The sequence below is a fragment of the Scyliorhinus canicula genome, chromosome 2, assembly GCF_902713615.1.
Source record: "Scyliorhinus canicula chromosome 2, sScyCan1.1, whole genome shotgun sequence".
Lineage (NCBI taxonomy): Eukaryota > Metazoa > Chordata > Chondrichthyes > Carcharhiniformes > Scyliorhinidae > Scyliorhinus > Scyliorhinus canicula.
In genome coordinates, this window is record NC_052147.1 from 65,268,208 (window position 1) to 65,295,691 (window position 27,484).

At 52.4% G+C, this 27,484-nt stretch overlaps 1 protein-coding gene across 2 annotated transcripts in view; it reads right to left on the reverse strand.

Annotated features, from left to right (window-relative positions):
- Nucleotides 1–27,484, reverse strand: part of ccdc175 (coiled-coil domain containing 175) — a 191,839-nt gene that overhangs the window by 111,690 nt on the left and 52,665 nt on the right. For both annotated transcript variants that reach the window (XM_038780307.1, XM_038780313.1), the window contains exon 8: nt 9,343–9,479. In XM_038780307.1, coding sequence (XP_038636235.1) covers nt 9,343–9,479 — 137 coding nt within the window. The remainder of the gene's footprint in view (nt 1–9,342; nt 9,480–27,484) is intronic.

The window sequence follows — 27,484 nt, forward strand, 5'->3', positions numbered from 1 at the left end:
CCAGAGCAAACAAAGAAATCCATGGAAACTGCACCATCCACCGCATCCATGATCTATGTTCATCACTAACACTTCTCTGACTTGTTATCTTTCCCAATCTCTCCCTGAAATCCATTAGCTTCCACCTCCTGTGATCATTGACTCCACCCTGAACCATATTCTTCCCATACCCATTGATGCACTATCAATTACGACGAGACGAGAGTAGAGTGTAATCAAGGCTTTATTTTGAAATGAAAATGAAATGAAAATCGCTTATTGTCACGAGTAGGCTTCAATGAAGTTACTGTGGAAAGCCCCTAGTCGCCACATTCCGGCGCCTGTCCGGGGAGGCTGGTATGTGAATCGAACTGTGCTGCTGGCCTGCTTGGCCTGCTTTAAAAGCCAGCGATTTAGCCGAGTGAGCTAAACCAGCCCGTTTGCAGAGATGTGTAGCGTTCCGCAGCTGCTGCCAAAATGGCTGCAGCTTGGAGAGCCCACACATTTATACACCGCCTATTGGGCAGAGCCAGCAAGCAGGGATCTCCCCCCGTACCTGTAGTACAGGAGCCTTACCGTAATACACCTCATATGCGACATATACAATACAACAGTGGTGACTACCACATTCACCCCCTGTTAAAAAAAGAGTCCAGCGGGGGTGAATATAGAATATAGAACAGTACAGCACAGAACAGGCCCTTCGGCCCTCGATGTTGTGCCGAGCAATGATCACCCTACTCAAGCCAACGTATCCACCCTATACCAGTAACCCAACAACCCCCCCCCCATTAACCTTATTTTTTAGGACACTAAGGGCAATTTAGCATGGCCAATCCACCTAACCCGCACATCTTTGGACTGTGGGAGGAAACCAGAGCACCCGGAGGAAACCCACGCACACACGGGGAGGATGTGCAGACTCCGCACAGACAGTGACCCAGCTGGGAACTGAACCTGGGATCCTGGAGCTGTGAAGCATTTATGCTAACCACCATGCTACCGTGCTGCCCAGGGTGGTGGAAGGCTATTTACATGCAGGTGTTTATAATTTCAGGAAAAGATAACAAATTCAGACGATGTGGCATCTTGATCCGTCATTGCAAGCACCACAGTCCCGGTGGCGATGCAAGCATCGGTTCGGTCGTCGGTGACTCAGGGAGCGTCTCAACCTCATCTTCATCCACAGGTGGGACAAAGGGGAGGACAGATCATCCTGGAGCGGGGGCTGTGGTGGGGTGCGCTGGGGGAGGGCGGCACCGGGGCAGGGGGGGGGGGGGAGGTGTGGGGACCCAGCTGGCGTCAGGTACCAAGGGAGACTGTGTCTTGGCGGCTGTCAGGGTAATCCACGTAGGCATACTGCGGGTTTGCGTGAAGTAGCTGTACCCTCTCAACGGGTCCGCCTTGTGGAGCTGCACGTGCTTGCAGAGGAGAACAGGTCCTGCAGCTGTCAGCCACGTTGGGAGCGAAACCCCGGAGGTGGACTTCCTGGGGAAGGCAAAGGGACGTTCATGGGGAGTTTCGTTAGTCGCAGTGCAAAGGAGTGACCGGATGGAATGAAGGGCGTCGGGGAGGACCTCCTGCCAGCGGGAGGCCGGGATGTTTCTGGACCGTAGGGCCAGCTGGACGGCCTTCCAGACCATCCCATTCTACCGCTCAACCTGCCCGTGTCCCCAGGGGTTGTAGCTGGTCGTCCTGCTCGAGGCAATGCCCCTGCTGAGCAGGTACTGACGCAGCTCATCGCTCATAAATGAGGATCCCCGGTCGCTCTGGACATAGGCGGGGAAACCTAACAGAGCGAAAATGGTGTTGAGGGCTTTGGTGACGGTGGCGGACGTCGTATCGGGGGATGGGACAACGAAGGGGAATCTGGAGTATTCGTCGACCACGTTAAGAAAGTACGTGTTTCGGTTGGTTGAGGGGAGGGGTCCTTTGAAATCCATGATGAGGCGTTAAAAGGGGCAGGAGGCCTTCAGCAGGTGCGCTCGGTCTGGCCAGTAGAAGTGCGGTTTACACTCCACGCAGACATGGCAGTCTCTGGTGATAGCCCTGACTTCCTCGATGGAGTAGGGCAGATTGCGGACCTTTATGAAGTAAAAAAAAAAGGGTTGACCCCAGGGTGACAGAGATCGTCATGCAGGGTCCAGAGTCGGTCCACTTGTGCGCTGGCACATGTACCTCGGGATAGGGCATCGGGGGGCTCGTTGAGCTTAGCGAGGCGATACAAACTCTCGTAATTGTAGATGGAGAGCTCGTTCCTTGATGCACAATCAATGGACACGAAACGTAGGTGAAGTCCGAAATGAAAGGCTTTAATCAGCAAGAAGTGAGCCCGGCAACAGACGGTCAGAAATGGCCGGGCTGCTGGGGTACATGGGTTCTTATACCCCGCCTTGTAGGCGGAGCTACCTCCCTCTTAGCCAATAGGAATATGGAGAACATGATACCTGGGCCAATGGGCAGTGAGCCCTCTGCATCAATGGCAGCTCACACTCCCAGGTACCGTAATACCCCTAGTCATACTACAACCTTCACCCCTTGTTGAGAAAGGAACTGGGGGGGAGCGTGAACGGGGAATGCGGACATGGAGAGAGAGGGGGGTGTCCCGTGCGAGTGGGTAAGAGACTGGTAGTATGACCAGTGATGTTGGATCATACCTCTTCAACGGTGGCTGCCCACTGGCCCGCAACTATGTACAGGGTCAAGTCAGAACACAGTAACTATTTATAGGTTTGAGAGAAAAAAAACGAGAGAACAAGCAAGAACAAGGGTCCATCAACAGTTCACATAGAATTGATCAGCCAATCGGGTGCCTTGGACGTCCTGTGCGACCTACGGAGCTTCGCTAGAGATATTGGAGTTGTGGGTGTCTGTGACTCCGGGAGCGATGATCCAGTCCTTGTGGCTGCGTCCGTACCCCTAGTCGGAGCTGGCGAGGGCCGGGCCTGGGGAGGGTCGTCCGGTCCTCTAGGCAGCGCGTGTAAGGGTGTTGGCGGGCCAGGGAGGGGAGCGCCTGCCGGGAGCAGTTGCAGTTGGGGTGTGGTTGGGGGGGCTGGCGCTGGGGGCGGTGGTCCGGATCCGGCGGGTGCCAGGTCCTGTAGGGAGACCATGTCCTGTCGGCCGTCGGGATACTCGACATATGCGTACTGCGGGTTCGCGTGGAGCAGCTCTCGACCAACGGGTCCGACATGTGCACCCGCACGTGTTTCCGGAGCAGGATGGACCCGGGTGTAGCCATCCAGGTCGGGAGCGGGGTGCCTGAGGAAGACTTCCTGGGAAAAACAAGAAGTCGTTTGTGAGGAGTTTGATTAGTGGATGTGCAAAGAAGTGACCGGATTGAGTGGAGGGCGTCTGGGAGGACCTCTTGCCAGCGGGAGACTGGGAGATTTCTGGACCGTAGGGCCAGCAGGACGGTCTTCCGGACCGTACCGTTCTCCCTCTCGACCTGTCCTGCTGGAGGCGATGCCCTTGCTGAGCAGGAATTGACGCAGTTCGTCACTCATAAAGGAGGACCCCCTATCGCTATGAATGTAAGCGGGGAATCCGAACAGGGAGAAAATGGTGTGTAGGGCTTTAATGATGGTGGGTGTGGTCATGTCGGGGCAGGGGATGGCGAATGGGATGCGGGAGTACTCGTCAATCACGTTGAGGAAGTACATTTTGCGGTTGGTAGAGGGGAAGGGACCTTTGAAGTCCCTGCTGAGGCGTTCAAAGGGGCGGGAAGCCTTTATCAGATGCGCTTTTTCGGGGCGGTAGAAGTGCGGCTTGCACTCCGCGCAGATGTGGCAGTCCCTAGTGACTGCCCTGACCTCCTCGATGGAGTAGGGCAGGTTGTGGGTCTTGATAAAGTGAAAAAGCGGGTGACCCCCCGGGTGGCAGAGGTCCGCGTGGAGGGTTCGAAGGCGGCCCACTTGTGCGTTGGCACAGGTGCCACGGGACAGGGCTCGTTCAGCTTCCCAGGACGATACAAGATGCCGTAGTTGTAGGTGGACAGTTCGATCCTCCACCGCAAGATCTTGACGTTCTTTATCTTGCCCCTCTGTTGGTCTGTGAGGAGGGTGAACCTCCTGTCGACCAGATAGTGCCTCCAATGTCGCACAGCTTCTACTATGGCCTGTGCTTCCTTCTCGACCGAGGAGTGGCGGATTTCGGAAGCGGGAGGGTACGGGGGAAGAAGGCCACGGGTCTGCTCGCTTGTTTGAGCATGGCCGCCAAAGCTACATCAGACGCATCGCTCTCGACCTGGAAGCGGAGGGCACATCGATAGCTCACATCATGGCCTTTGCTATATCTGTTTTGATGCGGCTAAAGGCCTGGCGGGCCTCCATCGACAGGGGGAACGTGGTTGATTGGATGAGGGGACGGGCTTTGTCGGCGTATTTGGGGACTCACTGAACGTAATATGAAAAGAAGCCCAAACAGCGCTTGTGGGCTTTGGGGGAGTGGGGAAGGGGGAGCTCCATCAGGGGGCGCATGCGTTCCGGGTCGGGGCCTATAACTCCATTACGTTCTACGTAGCCGAGGATGGCTAAACGGTCGGTGCTAAACACGCATTTGTCCTTATTGTAGGTCAGGTTCAGGAGGTTTGCGGTTCGGAGGACTTTACTCAGGGTGGTGTCGTGGTCCTGCTGATCGTGGCCACAGTTGGTGACATTATCGAGATAGGGGAAGGTTGCCTGTAAACCGTATTGGTCGACCATTCGGTCCATCTCCCTTTCGAAGACCGAGACCCCGTTTGTGACACCGAAGGGAACCCTTAAAAAGTGATAGAGTCGCCCATCCGCTTCGAACTCAGTGTACTTGCGATCACTCGCTTGGATGGGAAGCTGGTGGTAGGCGGACTTGAGGTCCACCGTGGAGAAGACCTTGTACTGCGCGATCCTGTTGACCAGGTCGGATATACGGGGGAGAGGGTACGCGTCCAGCTGCGTAAACCTGTTGATGGTCTGACTGTAGTCTATGACCATCCTATTCTTCTCCCCGGTCTTTACCACCAGCACTTGTGCTTGCCTCGATGACCCCTTCCTTCAGAAGCCGTTGGACCTCGGACCTGATGAAGGTCCGGTTCTGGGCACTGTACCGTCGACTCCTGGTGACGACAGGTTTGCAATCCGGGGTGAGGTTTGCAAACAAGGACGAGGGATCGACTTTGAGGGTTGCGAGGCTGCAGACAGTTAGGGGGGGATAGGGCCGTTGAATTTGAATGCAAGGCTCTGGAGGTTACGCCGGAAGTCTAACTCCAGGAGTGCTGCTGCGCAGAGGTGAGGGAGGACGAATAGCTTGTAATTTTTAAACTCCCTCCCCTGGACCATGAGGTCACTATGCAGCACCCCATGATCTGTACTGAGTGAGAGCCGGGGGCCAGGGCGATTTTTTGCTTAACTGGGTAGACAGGGAGAGCGCAGCGTCTTACCGTGGCGGGGTGGATGAGTCCAGCAGGCAGTTCGTCTCGTGGCCATTGAGCAGAATCTTTGTGGTCGCTATGGAGAGGGTACGGGGCTAAGACTGATGCAGCCTGACTGAAGCAAGTCGTGGCAGATAGTCGGAGTCTTCATCAGGCAGGGAGTAGTCACCCGCGGAGTCCTCGGAGCCAATCCAAGATGGCGGCACCCGTCAGCCACACATGGCGGGGGGTGGACAAAATGGCGGCGCCCGTTCCCCTCACGTGGAGTCGGGGGTCCAAAATGGCAGCGCCCAGGGGCGCACATGGTGTAGGGGGCATAAAATGGCAGCACCCGAGGATCACATGTGGCGTTGGGGAATGGATGGCAGCGAGGTCCGCGGGCCGCACGGGGCCCTTGAAGGGAGCGAGGGGGGAGTCCCGCAGTCGCTGCTTGGGACTGCAGCAACCGCCTTTGCCTGGCAAACGGCCACAAAGTGGCCCTTCTTCCCGCAGCCCTTGCAGGTTGTGGAACGGGCCAGGCAGTGCTGATGGGGGTCCTTTGCCTGGCCGCAGAAATAGCAACGGGGGCCCGCGGGTTTTTCGGGGCGCCGCAGGCCTGGGAGGGGTCCGAGTCCGTGGGGGAGAGAGAGGCAGAGTTCCACGCTGCCCAGGGGGCCGCCGGGGGTGTATGAGCGAGCATCGATTCGCGACGTCTAGGGAGGAGGCGAGGGCCTTTGCCTCCATGAGGCTTAAAGTTTCTCTCTCCAACAGTCTTTGGCGGATCTGCAAGGCTGCATGCCTGGAACAAATGCGTCCCGAATCAGGAGTTCAGTATGCTCAGCAGCAGACACCTGTGGGCAGCCGCAGTTCCTTCCCAGCACGAGGAGGGAGCGGTAAAAATCGTCCAGTGACTCACCAGGTAACTGCTGCCTTGTGGCTAGTAAGTGCCGAACGTAGACTTGGTTCACCGGCCGTATGAAATGTCCTTTGAGCAAGTCCATAGCCGCGTCGTAGTTTGCCGTGTCCTCGATGAGCGTGTATATGGCTGTGCCGACGCACGAGTGGAGGATGTGCAGTTTCTGCTCCCTCGTCGGGACGTTTTCCGCCATGCTAAGGTAACTGTTGAAGCAAGCCAGCCAGTGCTTAAATGCGGCTGTTGCATTCGCTGCGTGAGGGCTGAGTCGAAGACACTCTGGCTTGATGTGGAGCTCCATCCTTTAAAATCTTGCTGATTAAATTGATGCACAATCAATGGACACGAAACGTAGGTGAAGTCCGAAACAAAAGGCTTTAATCAGCAAGAAGTGAGCCCGGCAGCAGACGTACAGACAGAAATGGCCTGGCTGCTGGGGAACACGGGTTCTTATACCCCGCCTCGTAGGTGGAGCTACCTCTCTCTTAGTCAATAGGAATACGGAGAACACGATACCTGGGCCAATGGGCAGCGAGCCCTCTGCACCAATGGCAGCTCACACTCCCAGGTACCGTAATACCCCTAGTCATATTACCACAATCCTGCATCTCAAGACCTTATCATTTTTGATCTTGCCCCGCTGTGTGTTGTTGAACATGAAGGCAACCGACCGTTGGTCAGTGAGGAGAATGAATCTCCTGCCGGCCAGGTCATGCCTCCAATGCCGCACAGCTTCTACTATGGCTTGGGCCTCGACGGAGTGCCGAATTTGGGAGGCATGGAAGGTACGTAAAAAGAATGCCACAGGCCTGCCTGCCTGGTTGAGGGTGGCGGTCAGAGAGACGTCTGATGCATCGCGCTCGACTTGGAAGGGGAGCGTCTCGTCAACAGCGTGCATCGCGACCTTGGTGATGTCGGTCTTGATACGGTTGAAGGCCTGGTGAGCCTCGGCCATCAGTGGAAAAATGGTGGAGTGAATAAGTAGGTGGGCCTTGTCCGCATAGTTACACACCCATCCCAAGCGACAGCAACCTTTGCGCCCCCACCAACACCACTGCACCTACATGCTTCTTGGCTGCAGTCCCACGCTGCAATCTTCCATACCTGACAAATTGCCAAACCTGTCAAATTTTAGTTTGGATACAGAGGGGAAAACAAAAATTACATATGCCCTGCAGTTAAAATGCGGCAATGTCCAAGGAACTCTTCCAGACTTCTGGACATACAATTCTATTTTTTCATTGAAGTCATCAAGATATATATGATGAGAAGCTGAGGCCCCAGTACAGATTCCTGAGGAACACTATTTGCTAATCCTGCCAATTGAAGAATCCTTCTATCCACATTCTGGAAAAAGGAGAGAAAAGTGAAGGAAGCGGGAGAAAAAATTATCAGTCAAGCATGTGGGGGAGAAAGATTGACGTGAGAAGAAGGCGAGAGCTTGTATGTTTTACTTTGGGACTGCATATTTTTCTGACAAAGATGTTATTTCTTTGTCAGAAGATCTGCCAAATTTTGTATAAGAAATAGAAACCATAGAGAATCTATAGAATCCCTACAGTGCAGAGGTAAGTCATTTGGCCCATCAAGTCTGTACTGACCGTCCTAAAGAGCAGTCTACCTAGGTCCATTCTCCTACTCTATCTCTGTAACCCTGCGTACTGTTCATGGTCAATCCACCTGACCTGCACACCTTTGGACTGTAGGATGAAACTGGAGCACCCGGAAAAAACCCATGCAGATACGGGTAGAATGTGTAAACTCCACACAATCACCTAGGCTGGAATCAAACCCAGGTCACTGGTGCTGTGAGGCAGCAGTGCTAACCACTGTGCTACCGTGCTGGCCTTTGGAGTAAGAAGCCGGAATGTGGCGACTAGGGGCTTTTCACTGTAACTTCATTGAAGCATACTCGTGACAATAAGCGATTTTCATTTCAAATTTTCATTTTCAAGAATGAGCGAGTAGGCCGCATGGCTCCTCAAGCCTGTTCTGCCATTTAATAATATCATGGGTGATTCCTGACCTCTTTGACACTTGATCCTGCTATTTCCTGATTCCCTCTGAGTCCAGAAAAATATTGATCCCAATGTTCAATATACTTAACGAGTGAGCAACCATAGCCTCCAGGGATAGAAAAGACCTAAAATTCACAAGCCTCAAGGAAATTTCTACTGATCTCAATCTGAAATGGCCACCCCCTTTGATGCACAATCAATGGACATGAAACGTAGATGAGTTCCGAACGATAGGCTTTAATACGCAAGAAGTGGACCCGGCAGCAGACGTACAGAAGAATGACTGGCTGCCGGGGAACACGGGCTCTTATACCCCGCCTCGTAGGCGGAGCTACCTTCCTCTCAGCCAATCGGCTGAAAGGCACATGACATACCTGGGCCAATGGGCAGCGAGTCCTCTGCACCAATGGCAGCTCACACTCCCAGGTACCGTAATACCCCTAGTCATACTACCACACCCTTATTTCTGAGACTATGCTAATTCTGAGACTAGTTCCAGACTTTCAATATCTACCCCGTCAGTCCTCGGACAACCTTTGACTATATCCTCCAATTGGATGATTTGTAATTTTTCTAAAGTCGAGAGACTATTGGATCCGTTCTACTCAATCACTCCTCTGATCACAGGAATCAATCTAGTGAATATTTGTTGCTCTCACCAGTCGCTATAGTAAAGTTGGAAATGCAACAGCTAATTTCTGCGCAGCAAGCTCTCTCAAACAGTTAAAATGATCTGATTGTGATATTCACTGAGGGATAAATATCAGCCATGATACCAGGGGTGCTCTTCTTCAAAATAGTGCATTGGGATCTTTTACATCCATGCAAAAAGCAGGTAGGGCATTGGTTTAACATCCCATCGAAAAGAGAGCATTCTGACACTCTCAGCGATGCCTTGAAATGTCAGCTTTGATTTTGGTGCTTAACCCTGGAGTCGAACTTGAACCCAAAACCTTGTGATTGCAAGTACCACCAACTGAGACTAGGATCAACTAGGTATTAGTAAATGTTAAGACTGTAACATAGATTATAATGCTATTTAAACTCACCGATTTTCCAGACTATTAAAATTTTGTTTCACTTCAACTTCATATTCTTTGGCTGCCATAAATGCTTCATGGCGAGATTCTTTTTTTTCATTAAGGTTCTGATTTAATGCTTTGGCATTTTCTGTGTCTTTATCTGCCTGTAGAGAATAGCATACTATTAGGAAGTCTAGTAACAAAGGAATATCATCAGGTTAAAAGAAACAGTGACAAAATTATACATAGCTTTAAAATAAGATATTTTGCTTAAATATCCCGATACTGCATTCTGAAATTGGCCACACTTATTATTATCATTAAATGCCCACCTAAAAGAAGTTGTATTGTCAAAATGGCTTAATTTTCTTCTTTGATAATAATAAAAATGCTTGCTTATGCTTCAAATGGTAATGATGTGGGGTAGAGCTCGGGCGGGATTCTCCATTTCTGAGATTAAGTGTTGACGCTGACGCAGAATTTGTGAACTTTCACGACAGCAAAACTGGCGCCGAACCTGGATCGATTCAGCAACTGCTGAGGGGCTAGCACCGGGGCCACGTGGAACACAATTGATTCCAACGAAAACGGTGCAAGATTCGCCGGGCCCGTGATTCACACTCGGGAGGCTGACAAGCTGTAGCCGTATACAGTAGTCCCCCGTTATAACGCGGGTGTTCGGGTCCAAGACAGCCACCCGCGTTGTAACCGAGCCGCGGATATCCAAGATGGCGGATATCGAAATGAATGAACGAGAGGAAACATCGCTGACTATGCTGAACATTGCTGAATGGAAGGGCGTTTTAAATAAGAAACAGCAAAGTTCGTTCAAGTCTTAAATCAAGTTTTAAATGTATTAAAATATATACAATAATATACAGTATACATACAATAATATAATTAAAATTGTACTTACACGCATATTTTTAAAATCATTTAAAAAAGTCTGTGAGTTTCCTCTGGCACATCCCCTTCCTCATCTTGACTTGTGCTTGTCTCTGGAGGTTCTTCAGGTGCAGGATGTATATTGGGTCGAAGTCTTGCTGCTCTGTGTATGCTATGAGCCACTTCAGGTGCGTGATGGCATCCGAGTGGCTCTTTGCCACTGTGGGCTGGGGTTCTTCTTCTTCTTCTGCCTCCTCTTGGGTGACCTGGTCGATGATCTCCTCCTCTGTGAATGTTTCTGCGGGTGCCATGTCATCCTCTGCTGCTGCCCACCTGTCCACCCAATCCTGGAGTGTTAGGTTCTCATCCAGTTGGTCCTCTAGCCTCTCCTCAGCTGCCCTGATCTCTGCTTCAGTAAAGCCTACGAAATCCTCTTCATCCGGGTAATGTTGGGGTCGTGGGAGTGCTGCTCCTAGGGCCTTGTTCCAGCAGTTGGCGATGGTCTTCTCTGTCACAGCTCCCCAGGCCTTCCCTGCCAGATAACAGGCATCCTTGATGGTGATGGCTTTCAGGTAATCTGGGACAGTGAGAGGAGAGTCTATCATTTCCAGGATCAGTTCCTTTTTGTACACAGACTTGAAGGTCTGAATGATGCCAGCATCACATGGCTGGATCTTGCTGGTGGTGTTCTTTAGGAGATAGAGCACTTGGATCTGCCCATCCCTGGTCTTGAGAACATCTCCCTGAGGGTGGGCTGAGCAGTTGTCCAGTAGGAGTGTGGCCTTCTGCGGTAAGTTGCGGGCTCTAAGGTGGTCCCTGACACTGGGTACGAAGAACTTGAAGAACCACTCCTCAAATAAGAAAGCTGTCATCCAGGCTTTGCCAGAGTTCCGGTAGGTAATGGGTAGGTTCTCCATGTTGATGTGGTGAAAGCATCTAGGAGACTTGAATTTGCCCACAATCAATGGCTTCAGCTTGTGTGTTCCCGTGGCATTGCTGGCAAACAGGATGATGAGCCTGTTCTTGGCTTGCTTGTACCCCAGAGTCTTGTGGGCATCATCCTTGACAGCTAGGGTCTTGTCAGGCAGCATCTTCCAGTAAAGCCCTGACTCATCTGCATTGTAGAGTTGCTCTGGGGTCAGCTCCTCTTGCACCATGTAGTTCTTGAGCATGTCGGGAAAGGCTGCTGCGGCTCCTGAGTCGGCGGATCTCTGTTCACCACTGATGGTAACTGCACCTATCCCATGTCTTTTCTGGAACCGATGGAGCCAACCCTTGCTGGCTACGAAATTGCTGTCCTCTGGGTGGAGCTGGTGATGGAACTTCTCAGCCTGAGTCCTGATGATAGGTCCAGATAGGGGGGTGCCACCAGACTGTTCCTGGACAAACCAGGTGAACACAGCCTTCTCTAAGTTACTGTCACTAGCGTTCCTTGCCTTTTTCCTGCTAAGCCCTTCACTCTGAGAAACTGTCCCAACATATGCTCTTAAATTGGGCTCATCTTTCACCCACCCACGGAGGGTTGACTCTGGTACACCAGTCTCTCTGGATAATTTTGCCTTCGTTTCCCCGTTTCGAAGCCGGTCTATCAAATGTATCTTTTGACTCACTGAGTAAGACTTGCGCTTAAACATTTTGAACGACACGACAGCAACTGAACTCGAACTCGAAGATACCTGCACTGGAAAAGGTATCCCTTTTATGGCTGTGTAACTGGGCTAATCGGTCGCGGCTACTCATCGCGGCTAATCGTTCTACAGTACAAGACAGTGATCATCGCTGCTAATCGGTCTAATCATCGCGGGTCATAATCGCTGCTAATCGGTCTAATCATCGCGGGTAATCATCGCTGCTAATCGGTCTAATCATCGCGGCTCAAAAAGGTGCTGTTTCAAAAAGATTTTAAAATGAGTCAAGTAAGTTGGGGTCCATAAACCCCCCCCCCGCCGTATATCGCGAACCGCGGTATTGCGGGGCGCGTTATAACGGGGGACTACTGTATACACATTACACTCCCCACACACACTCATCGCAACTGTTGAGACTTTTATTTTTCTCTTCAAATAAGAATCAGTAGATTGGTGGAAGGTGTCAAAAATAAGACTTTATTGTTGTTACTCACTGGTATACACTTGAATAAGAACTGAATAAAAACTTAGAAACAAAATATCAAACAATGCATAAAAAAGTCAAGCACATGGCAAAATTATTAAGCACAAAACAAAATCACTTAATCACAAACAAATAAATAGATGATTCAAGAATTCAGGAACAAAGGGCCTCGACCACAAGATCCTACTTTTCTAGGAATTCTTGGCCGGGATTCTCCGATAATGGGGCTATGTCCCCACGTCCCTCAGAAAACGGACGCGAATCACTTCAGACGTTTTTCAACAAGTCCGGAGCGATTCTCCGGTATTAAGAGCCGTGCGCCGTGCAGCTCCTGCTGCCAATATGGGGCCCTGCACTTCTGGCCGCGGATCCGCGCATGTGCACGGCGGCCATTGCGGTGCCAGCTCCGCGGAACATGATGGACCCACACAGCGGACTGGCGCGGAAGAAGGTAGACCCCCCTCAGATCGCACGCGCCTGCCGGAGGCCCCCGATCGCGGCCTGGCCATCGTGGCCGCCCCGCCATAGACTGATCCCCCTGCCCCCCACCAGGATGGCCACCGCAGCCATGACACCAAGCTCCCTCCGGGTGGAACCATACGGAAGCCATGCCGGGGGAACTCGAGCGGTTGACTGCGGAGAATTGCCGCAGGATCCTCTTTCAATGGCCCACCTCGACCGTGCGCGCGGCTAGTGCCGCTTCTCCAGTTGCCGGTGGTTTGCGTCCCGGCATTGCACCCGATCGTGGGTCTGACGCCCCATTCTCCGTCTCGCGCTAAGCGCAATTTCGGCGCAGAGGCTCGGAGAATCCCAACCCTTATCTCTGGTTTAACCCCTCAATTACTTTCATTGGCTTCTAATTCTCAGCTGAGACCTCCTGAATTGTTCAAATGAATATCTGTTATTTAGAGGATAACTTGTTAATCAAACATTGGACATTACTTACGATTGACTGGTGTGTATCCAAGCTAGTTTAGAGTCTGCGTGTGCAGTCTTAGGAAAAGTACTGGATATGTTTTCTCATACCTGCCACGTTCCACAGCTTGACAGAAACCTTTAGAATTGATTAGTTAAGGCTTCCGGTGTGGACCATGGAGTAAGTGGTCACACACAAGCCAGCTCCTGCCCAAGGTTACAGAAAAGAGCTATTTTTTAATCAATACTGGGTGGAATTTTGATGAAAAGACGTAGGTGAATGTTGGAGGAGTACTTTCCCCCAGGAATGGTATGTCTCTTGGTTACCAGACCCGGCAGAAACAGTGAAAAATTTGGCTGAAGCTGCAGCAAAGACAAAAGCCTCTTCCAGCATGCAGGCAGGGGAAGGATGAGCTTAAGGGCCTCAAGCTGACTTGAGGGCCTTTATTAAAGCTGAATTCTAGCAGCAGAGGGAACAACTGTGAAAAGATCTCGCCAAGGCCATTGAAGAAGTGGTGACAAGACTTCCGGTGACGGACATGGAGGAATAGGTCGCGCATTCGGCACCTCCCACCTGGAACCAACTCTCGAACCTTTCTCAGGAGTTTCCACTGACTTTTTGGGGCAGATTGGTGAAGCGAACACTGCCAAAAGGATTCCCTCTCTGTTGTATGGATAGCTGGACCAGAAGTGGCCAGGTGATGCGTTTAAGTCCCAGCAGACAGAAGCGTGCGGAGCGGGTGCCAAGGCACAGCATGGCGGCCGGTATAGACCAGGGAGTGTGGGCGCAGTGGTCACAGGAGCAACAGGAGTTCCTTAGGGACTGCTTTGCTGATCTTAAAAAGGACATGCTGATGAAGGCATCAATAGACCAAATGATCGCAACTCAGGCAACACAAGGGAAAGCAATTAAGGAGATGGAGAAAAAGCTATCCGACCATGAGGATAAGTTGGTTGTATTGGCCCTTAAGGTGGAGGCGCAGGATGACCTCCACAAGAAGTGGCAGGAGAGGCTGGAGGACCTAGAAAACAGGTCCAGGAGACAGAACTTGAGAATTGTGGGCCTTCCCAAAGGTGTGGAGGGGTCGGATGTAGGAGCATTTGTATCCAAGATGCTGGAGACGCTGATAGGGACGGGGGTATTCCCTCGACCCCTGGAGCTGGACGGGGTTCACAGAGCCCTCGCAAGGAAGCCCAAGGCAAATGAACCACCGAGGGCCATGGTGGTGAGATTTCATCGCTTCTCGGACAAGGAACTTGTCTTGCGGTGGGCAAAAAAAAGAACGGAGCAGCAGGTGGGAGAACAGCGTGATACGTATCTACCAGGACCTGGGTGCGGAGCTGGCCAAGAGGCATGCTGGATTCAACCGGGTGAAGGCGACCCTCTTCAGCAAGGGCGCGAAATTTGGAATGCTACACCCAGCGATGCTATGGGTCACGTACAAGGAACGGCATCCCTATTTTGAGAAGCCGAACGAGGCGTGGTCATTCGTCAAACAAGAAAAGCTGGACACGAAGAAAAGGACAGTTAAACTTTGGTGGAATGCAGCGGTGGGGCTGGGTAATACGGTACCGTTTCTAATATAAGATTATATGCAATGTTGGGTGCGTGTAAGGGCTGTGGTGGTGGCTGGAGGGTGCAGTGTTAGATAGAGGGTGAGATACGGAGGGGGGAGGGGGCCCTGTACTTTGTGCAAATTTTCGGGAAGTTGGAGTCTTGGTTCAACAAATGTCTCCTCATGGGGCAATGTTAGTGTCTTCTGTGTATTTTTTGTTTCGTATTACTATTTACTCACTGGGGCTGGAGAGATAGTTCAATTCGTTTATTCACTGGGTGGAAGGGTTCGGACAATGAGGCGACAGTCTGAGCGGCACCAGGGGCGGGAGCTGCCAGGGTCAGCATGGGCCAGCTGACTCTCGGGAGCGTAGTGGGGGTTGAGAAAGTGCCCAGCTGGTGCTTGGCGGGGGGTTTTGGGTCTTGGGGCTGTTGGAGAGGGGAGGGGAGCGGGGGATGCTGCTTTGCTGACAGAGGAGGTATCAATTTCAGGGTACCAATTGAGGGTCGGGGGTTCCCTGTGGGGGCGCTCGAGGAAGCGAAGGGCGCGGGCTCGAGGTTGGCCAAGAAAGGGCGATGGCTAGTCGAGGGGGGGGGGGGGGGGGGGTTAGCCCCCCGTCCAGGCTGATCATGTGGAATGTGAGGGGTTTGAATGGGCCGGTCAAAAGAGCGTGCGTGTTCGCGCATCTCAAGGGGTTAAAGACAGACGTAGCAATGCTTCAGGAGACACATTTAAAGCTCGCAGATCACATGAGATTGAGAAAGGGATGGGTAGGCCAGGTGTTCCATTCAGGGCTGGATTCGAAGACCAGGGGAGTAGCAATTCTGATCCGTAAAGGTGTGGCATTCGAGGCTGGGAGAATTGTGGCAGATAAGGGGGGCAGGTATATAATGGTGAGTGGAAAGTGGGAGGGGGTCCGGGTGGTGTTTGCGAACGTCTATGCTCCGAATTGGGATGATGTGGAATTTATGAGACGCATGCTAGGCAAAAACCGGGACTTAGAGGCACACCACCTGATCATGGGGGAAGACTTTTACACAGTCATTGACCCCGAGCTGGACCAGTCGAAGTCCAGGACAGGGAAGCGACCAGCAGTGGCTAAGGAACTGAAGGGTTTTATGGAGCAGATGGGGGTGGTGGATCCCTGGAGGTTCGCGCGGCCGAGTGCGGAGGAGTTCTCTTTTTTCTCTCGCGTTCATAAGGTTTATTCCGCACAGACTTCTTTGTCTTGAGCAAGGTGTTAATCACAAATGTGGCGTGGACAGAATACTCAGCAATCACAGTCTCGGACCATGCCCTGCACTGGGTGGACCTGCGGCTTAGTGAGGAGAGAGGGCAGTGCCCACTCTGGAGACTGGATGTGGGGTTGCTGGCGGACAAAGAGGTTTGCGGGCGGATTAGCAGGAACATCCAGGATTACCTGGAAACAATCGATACAGGTGAGGTAGCAGCGGCAACGGTCTGGGAGGCGCTGAAGGCAGTTGTCAGAGGGGAACTCATCTCAATTCGATCCCATAGGGAAAAGAGAGAAAGAGCCGAGAGGGAGAGACTGGTGGAGGAGATACTCCGAGTGGACAGGAGATATGCGGAGGCCCCCGAGGCAGGACTACTGAGGGAGCGGCGGAGTCTGCAGGTGGAGTTTGAACTGCTGACTACAGGGAAAGCGGTAGCACAGCTGAGGAAGGCAAGGGCGGGAGTCTATGAGTATGGGGAGAAAGCGAGTAGAATGCTGGCACACCAACTGTGAAAGAGGGAGGTGGCCAGGGAAATCGGAGGAGTAAAGAATAAGGAGGGTAACACGGTCTTGGATCCGGGGTGGGGGGGGGGGGGGGGGGGGGGGGGTGAACAAAGTCTTTAAGGAATTCTATAGTAAGCTATACGAGTCGGAGCCCCCGATGGGAGCGGAAGGGATGAGACAATTTTTGGACCAGTTGAGGTTTCCAATGGTGGAAGAGGACCTGGTGCAGGGGCTGGGGGCCCCGATTAAATTGGAGGAGACTGTCAAGGGTATAGAGGGCATGCAATTGGGTAAGGCCCCGGGGCCGGATGGTTACCAGGTAGAATTCAATAAGAAGTTTTCGGAAATATTGAGCCCACTCCTGATGAGGGCCTTTAATGAGGCCAGAGAGAAAGGAACCCTCCCCCCAACAATGTCACAGGCTTTGATCTCACTAATTCTTAAATGAGGGAAGGACCCGGAACATTGCGGGTCATACAGGCCAATTTTGCTTTTAAACGTGGATGCCAAATTGCTAGCTAAGATTCTGGCCACAAGAATTGAGGATTGCGTCCCAGGGGTGATAGAGGAAGACCAGACTGGGTTTGTTAAAGGCAGACAACTCAATACCAATGTCCGGAGACTTTTGAATATTATTATGATGCCCTCAGAGGGAGGGGAGGCGGAGGTGGTAACAGCGATGGACGCAGAGAAAGCCTTTCTCGGGTGGAGTGGTAGTACCGCTGGGAAACACTAGGGAGGTTCAGGTTTGGTGAGGGCTTTATTAGCTGGGTGAAATTGCAGTACCAGGCGCCTGTAGCAAGTATATGTACAAACCGGCTGAGGTTGGGGTACTACGAGTTTCACTGGGGAACGAGGCAGGGGTATCCCCTCTCCCCGGTACTATTTGCCCTAGCTATATAACCACTAGCTATGGCGCTGAGAGCCTCGAGGAACTGGCAGGGACTGGTTCGGGGGGGGGGGGGGGGGGGGGACATCGGGCCTCGCTATACACGGATGATTTGCTCCTGTACATTTCGGACCCCGTGGAGAGGATGGGGTAGGTTAAGCGGATCCTGAGGGATTTTTGTAGTTTTTCAGGGTACAAGCTGAACATGGGAAAGAGCGAGTTGTTTGTGATCCAGGCCAAGGAGCACGAGGAGAGACGGAAAGAGCTGCCGCTCAGGATGGTAGAGAAAAGTTTTCGTTACCTGGGTATACAGGTGACCAGGAAATGGGATACCCTGCACTCAACCTGACCTGGTTGGTGGAGCAAATGAAAGGGGACTTTAAAAGGTGGGACATGCTCCCGCTGTCACTGGCAGGGTGGGTGCAGACCGTGAAAATGACCGTCCTCCCCAGATTTTTGTTTGTCTTTCAGTGCCTCCCCATCTTCATCCCTAAGGTCTTTTTTAGGCGGGTGAGTAGGATCATTATGGGCTTTGTGTGGGCGAATAAGACCCCGCGAGTAAGGAGATCGCTGTTGGAGCGCAGTCGGGGGGGGGGGGGGGGTGGGGGGGGGGGGGGGATGGGTTGGCGCTGCCGAACCTTCGCAACTACTACTGGGCGGCCAATATAGCTATGAAGTGGGCGGCATGGGAGCAGCTGGAGGTGGCGTCATGTAAAGGTACTAGTCAGGGAGCTTTGATAACGGCTCCTTTGCCGTTCTCGCCGACCCGTTACTCCACAAGTCCGGTGGTGGTGGCGACACTACGGATCTGGGGATAGTGGAGGAGGTACAAGAGGGTGGAGGGAGCGTTGATCTGGACTCCAATATGCAACAATCACAGGTTTGTCCCGGATAGGATGGATGGTGGGTTCCAGAGCTGGCAGAGGGCAGGCATCAGAAGGATGGGAGATCTGTTCATAGACGGAAGCTTTCCCAGTTTGAAGGTGCTAGAGGACAAATTTAATCTGCCGCCAGGAAACGCCTTTAAATATCTGCAAGTACGAGCCTTACTGAAAAAACAGGTAATGGCCTTTCCGACGCTGCCGCCACTGAGCATACAGGACAGGGTGGTCTCCGGCACCTGGGTGGAGGAGGGGAGGGTGTCGGATATCTACCAGGAACTACAGGAGGCAGAGGAAACCCCGGTGGAGGAGCTCAAGGGCAAGTGGGAGGAGGAGCTCGGTGAGGAGTTAGAAGCGGGTCTGTGGGCAGAGGTCCTGGGCTGGGTTAATTGCTCCTCATCATGTGCCAGGCTCAGTCTAATTCAATTTAAGGTGGTCCACAGGGCACACGTGATGGCAGCGAGAATGAGCAAATTTTTTGGGGTAGAAAACAGTTGTATGAGGTGCAAGGGCAGCCCTGCAAACCATGTCGACATGTTTTGGGCATGCCCGAAGCTTAGAGAGTTCTGGCATGGGTTCACGAGGGCAATGTCCAAGGTGCTTAACACACGGGTGGTGCAGAGTCCAGAGATAGCGATCTTTGGAGTGTCAGAAGACGCGGTAGTTCAGGGGGCGAAAGAGGCCGACGCCTTGGCCTTTGACTCCCTAGTAGCCCGGAGATGGATTTTATTAATGTGGAGGGAGCCCCCGAGAGTAGATTTGGGTTACCGACATGGCTGGGTTTCTCAGCCTCGAGAAAATAAAGTTTGCCTTAAGAGGGTCTACGCTAGGGTTCTCTCGGAGGTGGCAGCCGTTCGTCGAAAGTACAATGGTTAATTCATTATAAGAGAAAATACTGGGTTCACACAGTCAAGACACTTTTAGTATTTCTGTCTATTAGCTATATGTATTCAGCTAGCCCCATATGATTAAAATTATACTCTATCATCAACCAACGAGATGGCACTGGTTGTGCTGGAGCAGGCCCATACAGCTGATGGATAGGCTGGGGCCAGAGGGCACCTAGGGAAGGGACACCTATATGACCCCTGGCCTAAGTTCACAGTAGGCCATTAGCGGCATGTGCAGTTGTATGGCTGCAGCAATGGTGTTCCATGCCCGTCCACCCCAGCATAAGCCCCCTGGCCAGTGGCACCACTGTCAGCAAACTATTGCAATGTTGGACACTTTTAGTATCTCCTCTCTCTCCCTAAGCAGCCACCAGCCAGTTTCACGATTTTTAAAAGCACAAATGAACTGCGCCGTTGGGACCTCGGCCCATCAGAGGTGGAGCATTGCGAAGGCCTCAGCGAATGCCAGGTCGGGCTCACTAAGGACATGCAAACGGTGTTTGCAGTATGTGAATTCTGGACCGCATTGGCACTGCTGATGAGGTGACAGAGAATAACGATTTGGCATCAAATTGGCACCCAACCAGATTTTAGCATCGGAACCTATTCTCCACCCAATCGATGTCAGCATCAGCCAACGGAGAATCCCGCCCCTCAACTTTTGCAAAAATGCTAAATTTGAACTTATACCACGTATCCTGATGCCGATACACTTTACTCCCATTGCAAAATTAATATTCTGTCACTCATCGCAAATTCAATGTATCAGACAAGTTATGTATCAAATTACCAAATTAGATTCAACATAGGTAGCATGGTGGTTAGCATCAATGCTTCACAGCTCCAGTGGTCCCAGGTTCGATTCCCGGCTGGGTCACTGTCTGTGTGGAGTCTGCACGTCCTCCCCGTGTGTGCGTGGGTTTCCTCCGGGTGCTCCGGTTTCCTCCCACAGTCCAAAGATGTGCGGGTTAGGTGGATTGGCCATGCTAAATTGCCCGTAGTGTAAGGTTAATGGGGGGATTGTTGGGTTACGGGTATACGGGTTACGTGGGTTTAAGTAGGGTGATTATTGCTCGGCACAACATCGAGGGCCGAAGGGCCTGTTCTGTGCTGTACTGTTCTATGTTCTATAGGGCTCTGCTCTGTAAAGGCCCCACGTGAAGTGGCCTGGTTGGGGTTGGGAGCACAAGTGGAATTCCACTCTATTACTAGCCAGGGACCTGTACTGGGATTTCACATGTGCTCATTGTCAAATGGCCCATTAGCAATCCCATGGTTAACATATAAGTATTGAGAATATTGAAAAAGCATTTGAAGCGAGTCATACCTATAGAACTGTACTCTAACAAAGAACTATTCAGGGAAGGAAAGCAGAGATTTGGTGCGAAAAATAGATAAATTACATATAAACTGATCTTTTTGGCGATTTGAACATAGCAAGAAGAGTTTTCATGTTGAGATATTTGTAGAAACAACTCTTAAACAAAAAGTTGCTGAGTTCTTGTCTCAAACAGAATTAGAGTTCCTTAATTATTAAAAAAAGTATTAATTATGCAATGTGGGTGTTTGGGTGCAGTATGCTAATGCAGTACATTAGTGCACTAATGTGCAGTGCAATACTGTGGTGGTATGATTTGCATAGCTGTCTGCCATTGGTGCAGAACACCGGCTTACCATTGGCCCTGGTCGGTCATGTGCCTCTTGACCGATCGGTTGAGACCAGTCATGTGACGGCTCTCCGATTGGTCGAGAGGCTGAGTTAACCACGCCTCCATACCGAGGTATAAATAGTCAGAATGCCCGGCGATCGTCCATTTATTGTAGTCGGCCGCAGGGCTAAGTTCTAGCTTATTAAAGCCTAACTTTTGTACAGCAACTCGTCTCACGTGCAATTGATGGCTCATCAATTTAATAAGCTAGATTTTTGAAGATGGAGCTCCGGATCAAGCCCAAATTCCTCCGCATCAGCCCGCAAACTCAGAACGCTGCAGAAATCTTTCAACATTGGCTGGCATGTCTCGAAGGATACCCAGAGTCTGCAACCAGCCCCCTCACCATGGCACAGAAGCTTCGCATCCCCCACTCCAGCGTGGGCATACCAGCCTACGCGATGATCAAGGAAGAGAAAGATTACGATGCCGCCATGCTTAAGCTGAATGGACAATTTCTTAAACCAGTCAACAGAGTATTCGCCCGACATCTGCTGGCCACCAGACAACAGCTCGCCGGTGAGTCATTAGACCAATTTTACCAGGCCCTCGCTATCCTGGGGAGGAATTGCTTCTGCCTCCCAGTTTCAGATACGGAGCACATGGAACTGCTGATCAGAGATGCTTACGTGGCTGGGATGCAGTCCCCCGCTATCCGCCAGCGGATGCTGGAGAAAGATGACCTCAGCTTAACTGAAAATGAAATGAAAATGAAATGAGGCACGGACTCTCTCCCCCTCCCTGGAGGTCGCCGATTTAAACACCCGCGCCTATGTCCCCAGCCGCGCTGCACCACCCTGGGCCTCCTGGCACGCTTCCCCACCGCCATCCGCCGCTCTCGACCTCCCTCAGGCCTGCGCCGCGGGACGCCCCGACAGGTCCGCGGGGCCCCGCTGCTATTTTTGTGAGTTCACGAAACACCCTCACCCGCGCTGTCCAGCCCGCTCCGCCCTCTGTAAGAGCTGTGGGAAGAAGGGCCACTTCTCCTCCGTCTGCCAGGCCAAAACGGTCGCTGCTGTTCCGTGCAGCGACCAGGGATCCCCACCCTCCGGGCCCTTGCTGGCCCCTCCAGTACGCCGTGCCGATCTCTCCCCCCTGCCCCCGGGCCGCTGCGCCCGGCCTGCGCACCTCTCTCTCTCCTCCGGGCCCTTCCAGTACGCCGCGCCGATCTCTCCCCCCGCCCCCGGGCCTCTGCGCCCGGCCTGCGCGCCTCTCTCTCTCCTCCGGGCCCTCCCGGGCCTCTCCAGGACGCCGCGCAACTCTCTCCCCCCCCCGCCCACGGGCCCCTGCGCCCGGCCTGTGCGCCTCTCTCTCTCCTCCGGGCCCTCCCGGGCCCCTCCAGGACGCCGCGCCGATCTCTCCCCCCCCACCCCCAGGCCCCTGCGCCCGACCTGCACGCTTCTCTCTCTCCTCCGGGCCCTTCCGGGCCCCTCCAGCTCACCTCGCAACCCTCCACTTGCCGCCCCCGGGGGCCTAGCCTGCGCGCCTCTTTGCCCCCGCTCCCAGCCGCTCCGGTCAGCTCGCCGGCACCGCTAACTCCGCCCCCCTCAACCACGAGGGCCCCATGGGCGCTGCCATCTTGGGGCGCTGACTCCACGTGCGGGTCCTGGGCGCCGCCATCTTGGGGCGCCGACCCCATGTGCGGATCCTGGGCCCCACCATCTTGAGGCCCCGACTCCACATGCGGAACCTGGGCACCACATTCCGGGACTGGCACGCAAGGTTCTTCCAGCATCTACTCGATGACGACGATGAATATGGATTTTCTCCATGGCTCGCGGCCATTCAACTCGACCAGTCACGTCCACGCACGCTTGCCAAAACGACAACGCTGATCTACCTCAACGGCCACGAGACGGGCTGCCTGCTGGACTCCGGGAGCACGGAAAGCTTTGTTCACCCTGCCATGGTAAGACGCTGCGCGCTCCCTGTTCATCCTGTAAAACACAAAATCGGGATAGCCTCAGGTTCGCACTCTGTCCGCATCACTGGGTGCTGCATCGCGGACCTCACGGTTTAAGGGAAGGTTTTAAAAAATTATAAACTCCTTGTCCTCCCTGACCTTTGCGCACCGGCACTCCTAGGACTGGTCTTCCAGTGCAACCTGCAGAGCTTGACCTTCCAATTTGGCGGCCCTATAACCCCCCTCACTGTCTGCAGCCTCGCGTCCCTCAAAGTGGAGCCCCCTCCTTGTTTGCTAATCTCACCCCGGATTGCAAACCAGTCGCAACACGGAGCAGACGGTACAGCGCCCAGGACCGGTCCTTCATCAGATCCGAGGTCCAGAGGTTGCTGACGGAAGGGGTCATCGAGGGCAGCAACAGTCCCTGGCGAGCCCAATTGCTGGTGGTCCGGACTGGGGAGAAAAACCGGATGGTCATCAACTATAGCCAGACCATCTACTGGTTTACGCAACTGGACGCGTATCCTCTCCCCCGTATTTCCGCCATGGTAAACGATATCGCGAAATACAAAGTCTTCTCCACTGTGGACCTTAAGTCCGCTAACCACCAGCTCCCCCTCCGCGCGTGTGACCGCAAATACACCGCGTTTGAGGCAAATGGGCGCCTCTACCACTTCCTTAGTTTTCCATTTGGTGTCACAAATGGGGTCTCGGTCTTCCAACGGGAGATGGACTGAATGGTCGAAAAGTACGGATTACGGGCTACCTTCCCGTATCTTGATAATGTCACCATCTGCGGCCACGATCAGCAGCACCATGACGCCAACCTCCAGAAATTCCTCCAAACCACAAAACTCCTTAACCTCACACACAATAAGGATAAGTGCGTGTTTAGCTCCAACTGTCTAGCCATCCTCGGCTATGTAGTGTGTAAAGGAGTGATAGGCCCCGACCCCGAACGCATGCACCCCCTGATGGAACTCCCTCTCCCCAATACCCTCAAATCCCTCAAACGCTGCCTGGGTTTTTTCGCTTACTACGCCCAATGGGTTCCCAACTACGCTGATAAGGCCCATCCCCTCATTCAAACCACGACCTTTCCGCCGTCGACAGAGGCCTGCCAGGCCTTTAGCCGCATCAAAGCGGACATCGCAAAGGCCACGATGCGCGCCATCGACGAGTCCCTCCCCTTCCAGGTCGAGAGCGACACATCAGAAGTAGCTCTGGCGGCCACTCTGAACCAAGCGGGCAGGCCCGTGGCCTTTTTCTCCAGAACCCTCCAGGCTTCCGAACTCCGCCACTCCTCTGTGGAAAAGGAAGCCCAGGCCATAGTCGAAGCGGTGCGACATTGGTGGCACTATTTAGCCGGCAGGAGGTTTACCCTACTCACAGACCAACGGTCAGTAGCCTTCATGTTTGATAATGCACAAAGGGGCAAGATTAAGAACGACACGATCTTACGGTGGTGGATCAAGTTGTCCACGTACAACTATGAGATCTTGTATCGTCCTGGGAAGCTCAATGAGCCTCCTGATGCCCTGTCCCGCGGTACCTGCACCAGCGCACAGACAGACCGCCTCCGCTCCCTCCACGCGGACCTCTGCCAACCAGGGGTGACCCGTCTCTACCATTTCATTAAGGCCCGCAACCTGCCTGTCTCCATTGCGGAAGTCAGGACAGTAACCCGTGACTGCCACATCTGCGCAGAGTGCAAACCGAACGTCTACCGCCCCGAGCGCGCACACCTGATCTAAGCATCCCGCCCCTTCGAACGTCTCAGCATTGACTTCAAGGGGCCTCTTCCCTCCAACAACTGCAACATTTACTTCCTGGCGGTAATCGACGAATTCTCCCGCTTCCCCTTCGCCATTCCCTGCACCGACATGACCACATCGACCATCATTAAGGCCCTCCTCTCCATCTTCTCCTTGTTCGGCTACCCCGCGTACATACACAGCGATCGGGGGTCCTCCTTTATGAGCGACGAGCTGCGTCAATTCCTGCTCAACAGGGGCATTGCCTCTAGCAGGACGACCAGCTATAACCCCAGGGGTAATGGACAGGTCGAGCGGGAGAATGGTACCATCTGGAAGACCATACTACTGGCCCTCCGGTCCAGAGATCTCCCTATTTCCCGATGGCAAGAGGTTATCCCCGATGCCCTACATTCTATCCGCTCACTCCTCTGTACCGCAACAAATCAGACACCTCATGAACGTCTTCTTGTCTTCCCCAGGAAGTCGTCCTCCGGATTCCCTCTCCCGACGTGGCTGGCCGCCCCCGGACCCATCTTGCTCCGGAAGCATGTGCGGGTGCACAAGTCCGACCCGTTGGTGGAACAAGTCCAGTTACTCCACGCTAACCCGCAGTATGCGTATGTGGAGTACCCCGACGGTCGGCAGGACACGGTCTCCCTCCGGGACCTGGCACCCGCCGGCGGGCGGCCTTCCCCCCCTTCACCACAGACCCCCCCCCCCCTGTTTTTTCCCCCCCCAGCGACCACCCAGGCCACCCCTTCCCCATCCATGGCGTTTCCACAGCTAGCTCGGGTGACGGAGACTGTTCAAGGACCATCTCTCCCGGACTCCAGGACGTCAGCGGAACCACCACCATCGGCTGAACCGACGTCACCTACTCCACTGCAGCAGTCTGCCAGAACGTCACGGGCCACGAAAAGACTGATCGAAACGATTTAAATTACAACTGCTCCATGGACTTTGTTGGGACTTTGTGTACTATTGCTAATTGTCTGGGCCAGTGGGAAGCAAAAAATGTAATAGAAGAAAAGAAGAGATATTTTTTGTTCTCCCGGCTGCTACTCATACCACCAGTTCTTCCCCCCCCCCTCCCCCCTCGTTGATCCCCCACCCCCCCGGCTTCTTTCTCCGCAAGGGGTGAATGTAGTGGTATGATTTGCATAGCTGTCTGCCATTGGTACAGAACACCGGCTTACCACTGGCCCTGGTCGGTCATGTGCCTCTCGACCGATTGGTTGAGACCAGTCATGTGACGGCTCTCCAATTGGTCGAGAGGCTGAGTTAAGCACGCCTCCATACCGAGGTATAAATAGTCAGAACGCCCGGCGGTCGTCCATTTATTGTAGTCGACTGCAGGGCTAAGTTCTAGCTTATTAAAGCCTAACTTTTGTACAGCAACTTGTCTCACGTGCAATTGATGGCTCATCAAATACACAGCTTCTTGATTACTTTGTTAAGTGATAGATTACCAGACTAGGAATTGTATTCAGGCTTCACGGAGGCAGATTTGCAAAATCCAAGGATCAAGTGCCCACGTTAATTTTAGAGCTACTGAGGAATCCGCCTCAGAAAAGGTGGCAGGGTAAAATACGAAGTTCGACTGGCCAAAGCTCTTTTAAAATTAATTTAATCGCATTCTGCTTCATCCCCAATGGTAATCGGCATCCTTCTGATCCATCTTCAAATAATACTGGGCCATACCTCCAGAGGAATCAGGTGGAGCAGAGTACAGGAGGATCAAAAAGTACTTGAAAGCATGCATTTTATTAAAGACAGCTGAGGTGGGCACGTGGAATTTTATGTCCATGATAATAGTCTGTCAGTTCTGCACATCAGTTTGGAAGTGGCAATCATAAGGAGTGTCTATCCCCACCTATTGTGGCATTTGCATACATCGAGAATACAAATGGAGGCTCTCCCTGATCTGTGAAGAGAGCATAACATTTCCAGTTAACAAATGGGGGTGTCATTTTGGAGTTCCTGAAAACAACTGTTGTTTTTTAAATTTAGAGTACCCAATTCATTTTTTTCCAATTAAGGGCAATTTAGCTTGGCCAATCTACCTACCCTGCACATCTTTGGGTTGTGGGGGTGAAACCCACGCAAACACGGGGAGAATGTTCAAACTCCACACAGACAGTAACCCAGAGCCGGATCGAACCTGGGACCTCGGCACCATGAGACAGCAATGCTAACCACTGTGCCGCCCCGAAAACAACTCTAATTGATTCAGCAAAAATTATATTTTTGAATATAAATTAGAGCAGAAAGAATGTTTTTTGTAAACCCTGTTAATTATCACCGAGAGGGAAAGAAAATCAGCTCATTTGATCACCTACTGTTCCAGTCTATGTTGTTTCATGTTTCGTGAATTGCATGGTGTTAAGTCCCATCTGACCTTTCTGCTCTGAATTAAAGAAAAGCCTTTCTCAAATGGTCATAGTAATCCAGATCATTCAAAGGTCAATGCAATTCAGAAGCTTTTCAAAGGAAATCTTTATCTGACGTAGAGTGCAAAAACTTCTTTAAAAAAATCTATCACATTTGATCTATCACCTAAGCAATTTTATTCAGCAACGAAAACTGAACATGTTGCAGATTTGTTCTAGTGTTGTGAGCATCATGAGCAAGGTTAGTATTTACAGGCTAACAGTAACTGTCCTTGAGAAGGTGTTGGTGAATCATGTTCTTAAACCATTGCCGTCTGGACAGTGGAGGCACACCCGTGGTGCTGTTAGATAAGGAGTTCCGGGATTTTGCTCCAGAAACAACGAAGGAATGATACAGTCCCAAGCTAGTGATTTAGAGAGGAACATGAGAGAGGTGAAGTTCCTTTGTATCTGCTGCCTTTTTTTTCCAGGTGGTAGAAAGTACAGATTGGAAGGTAATGTCAAAGGAACTTTGGTGAGTTGCTGCAGTGCATCTTTCAGATGT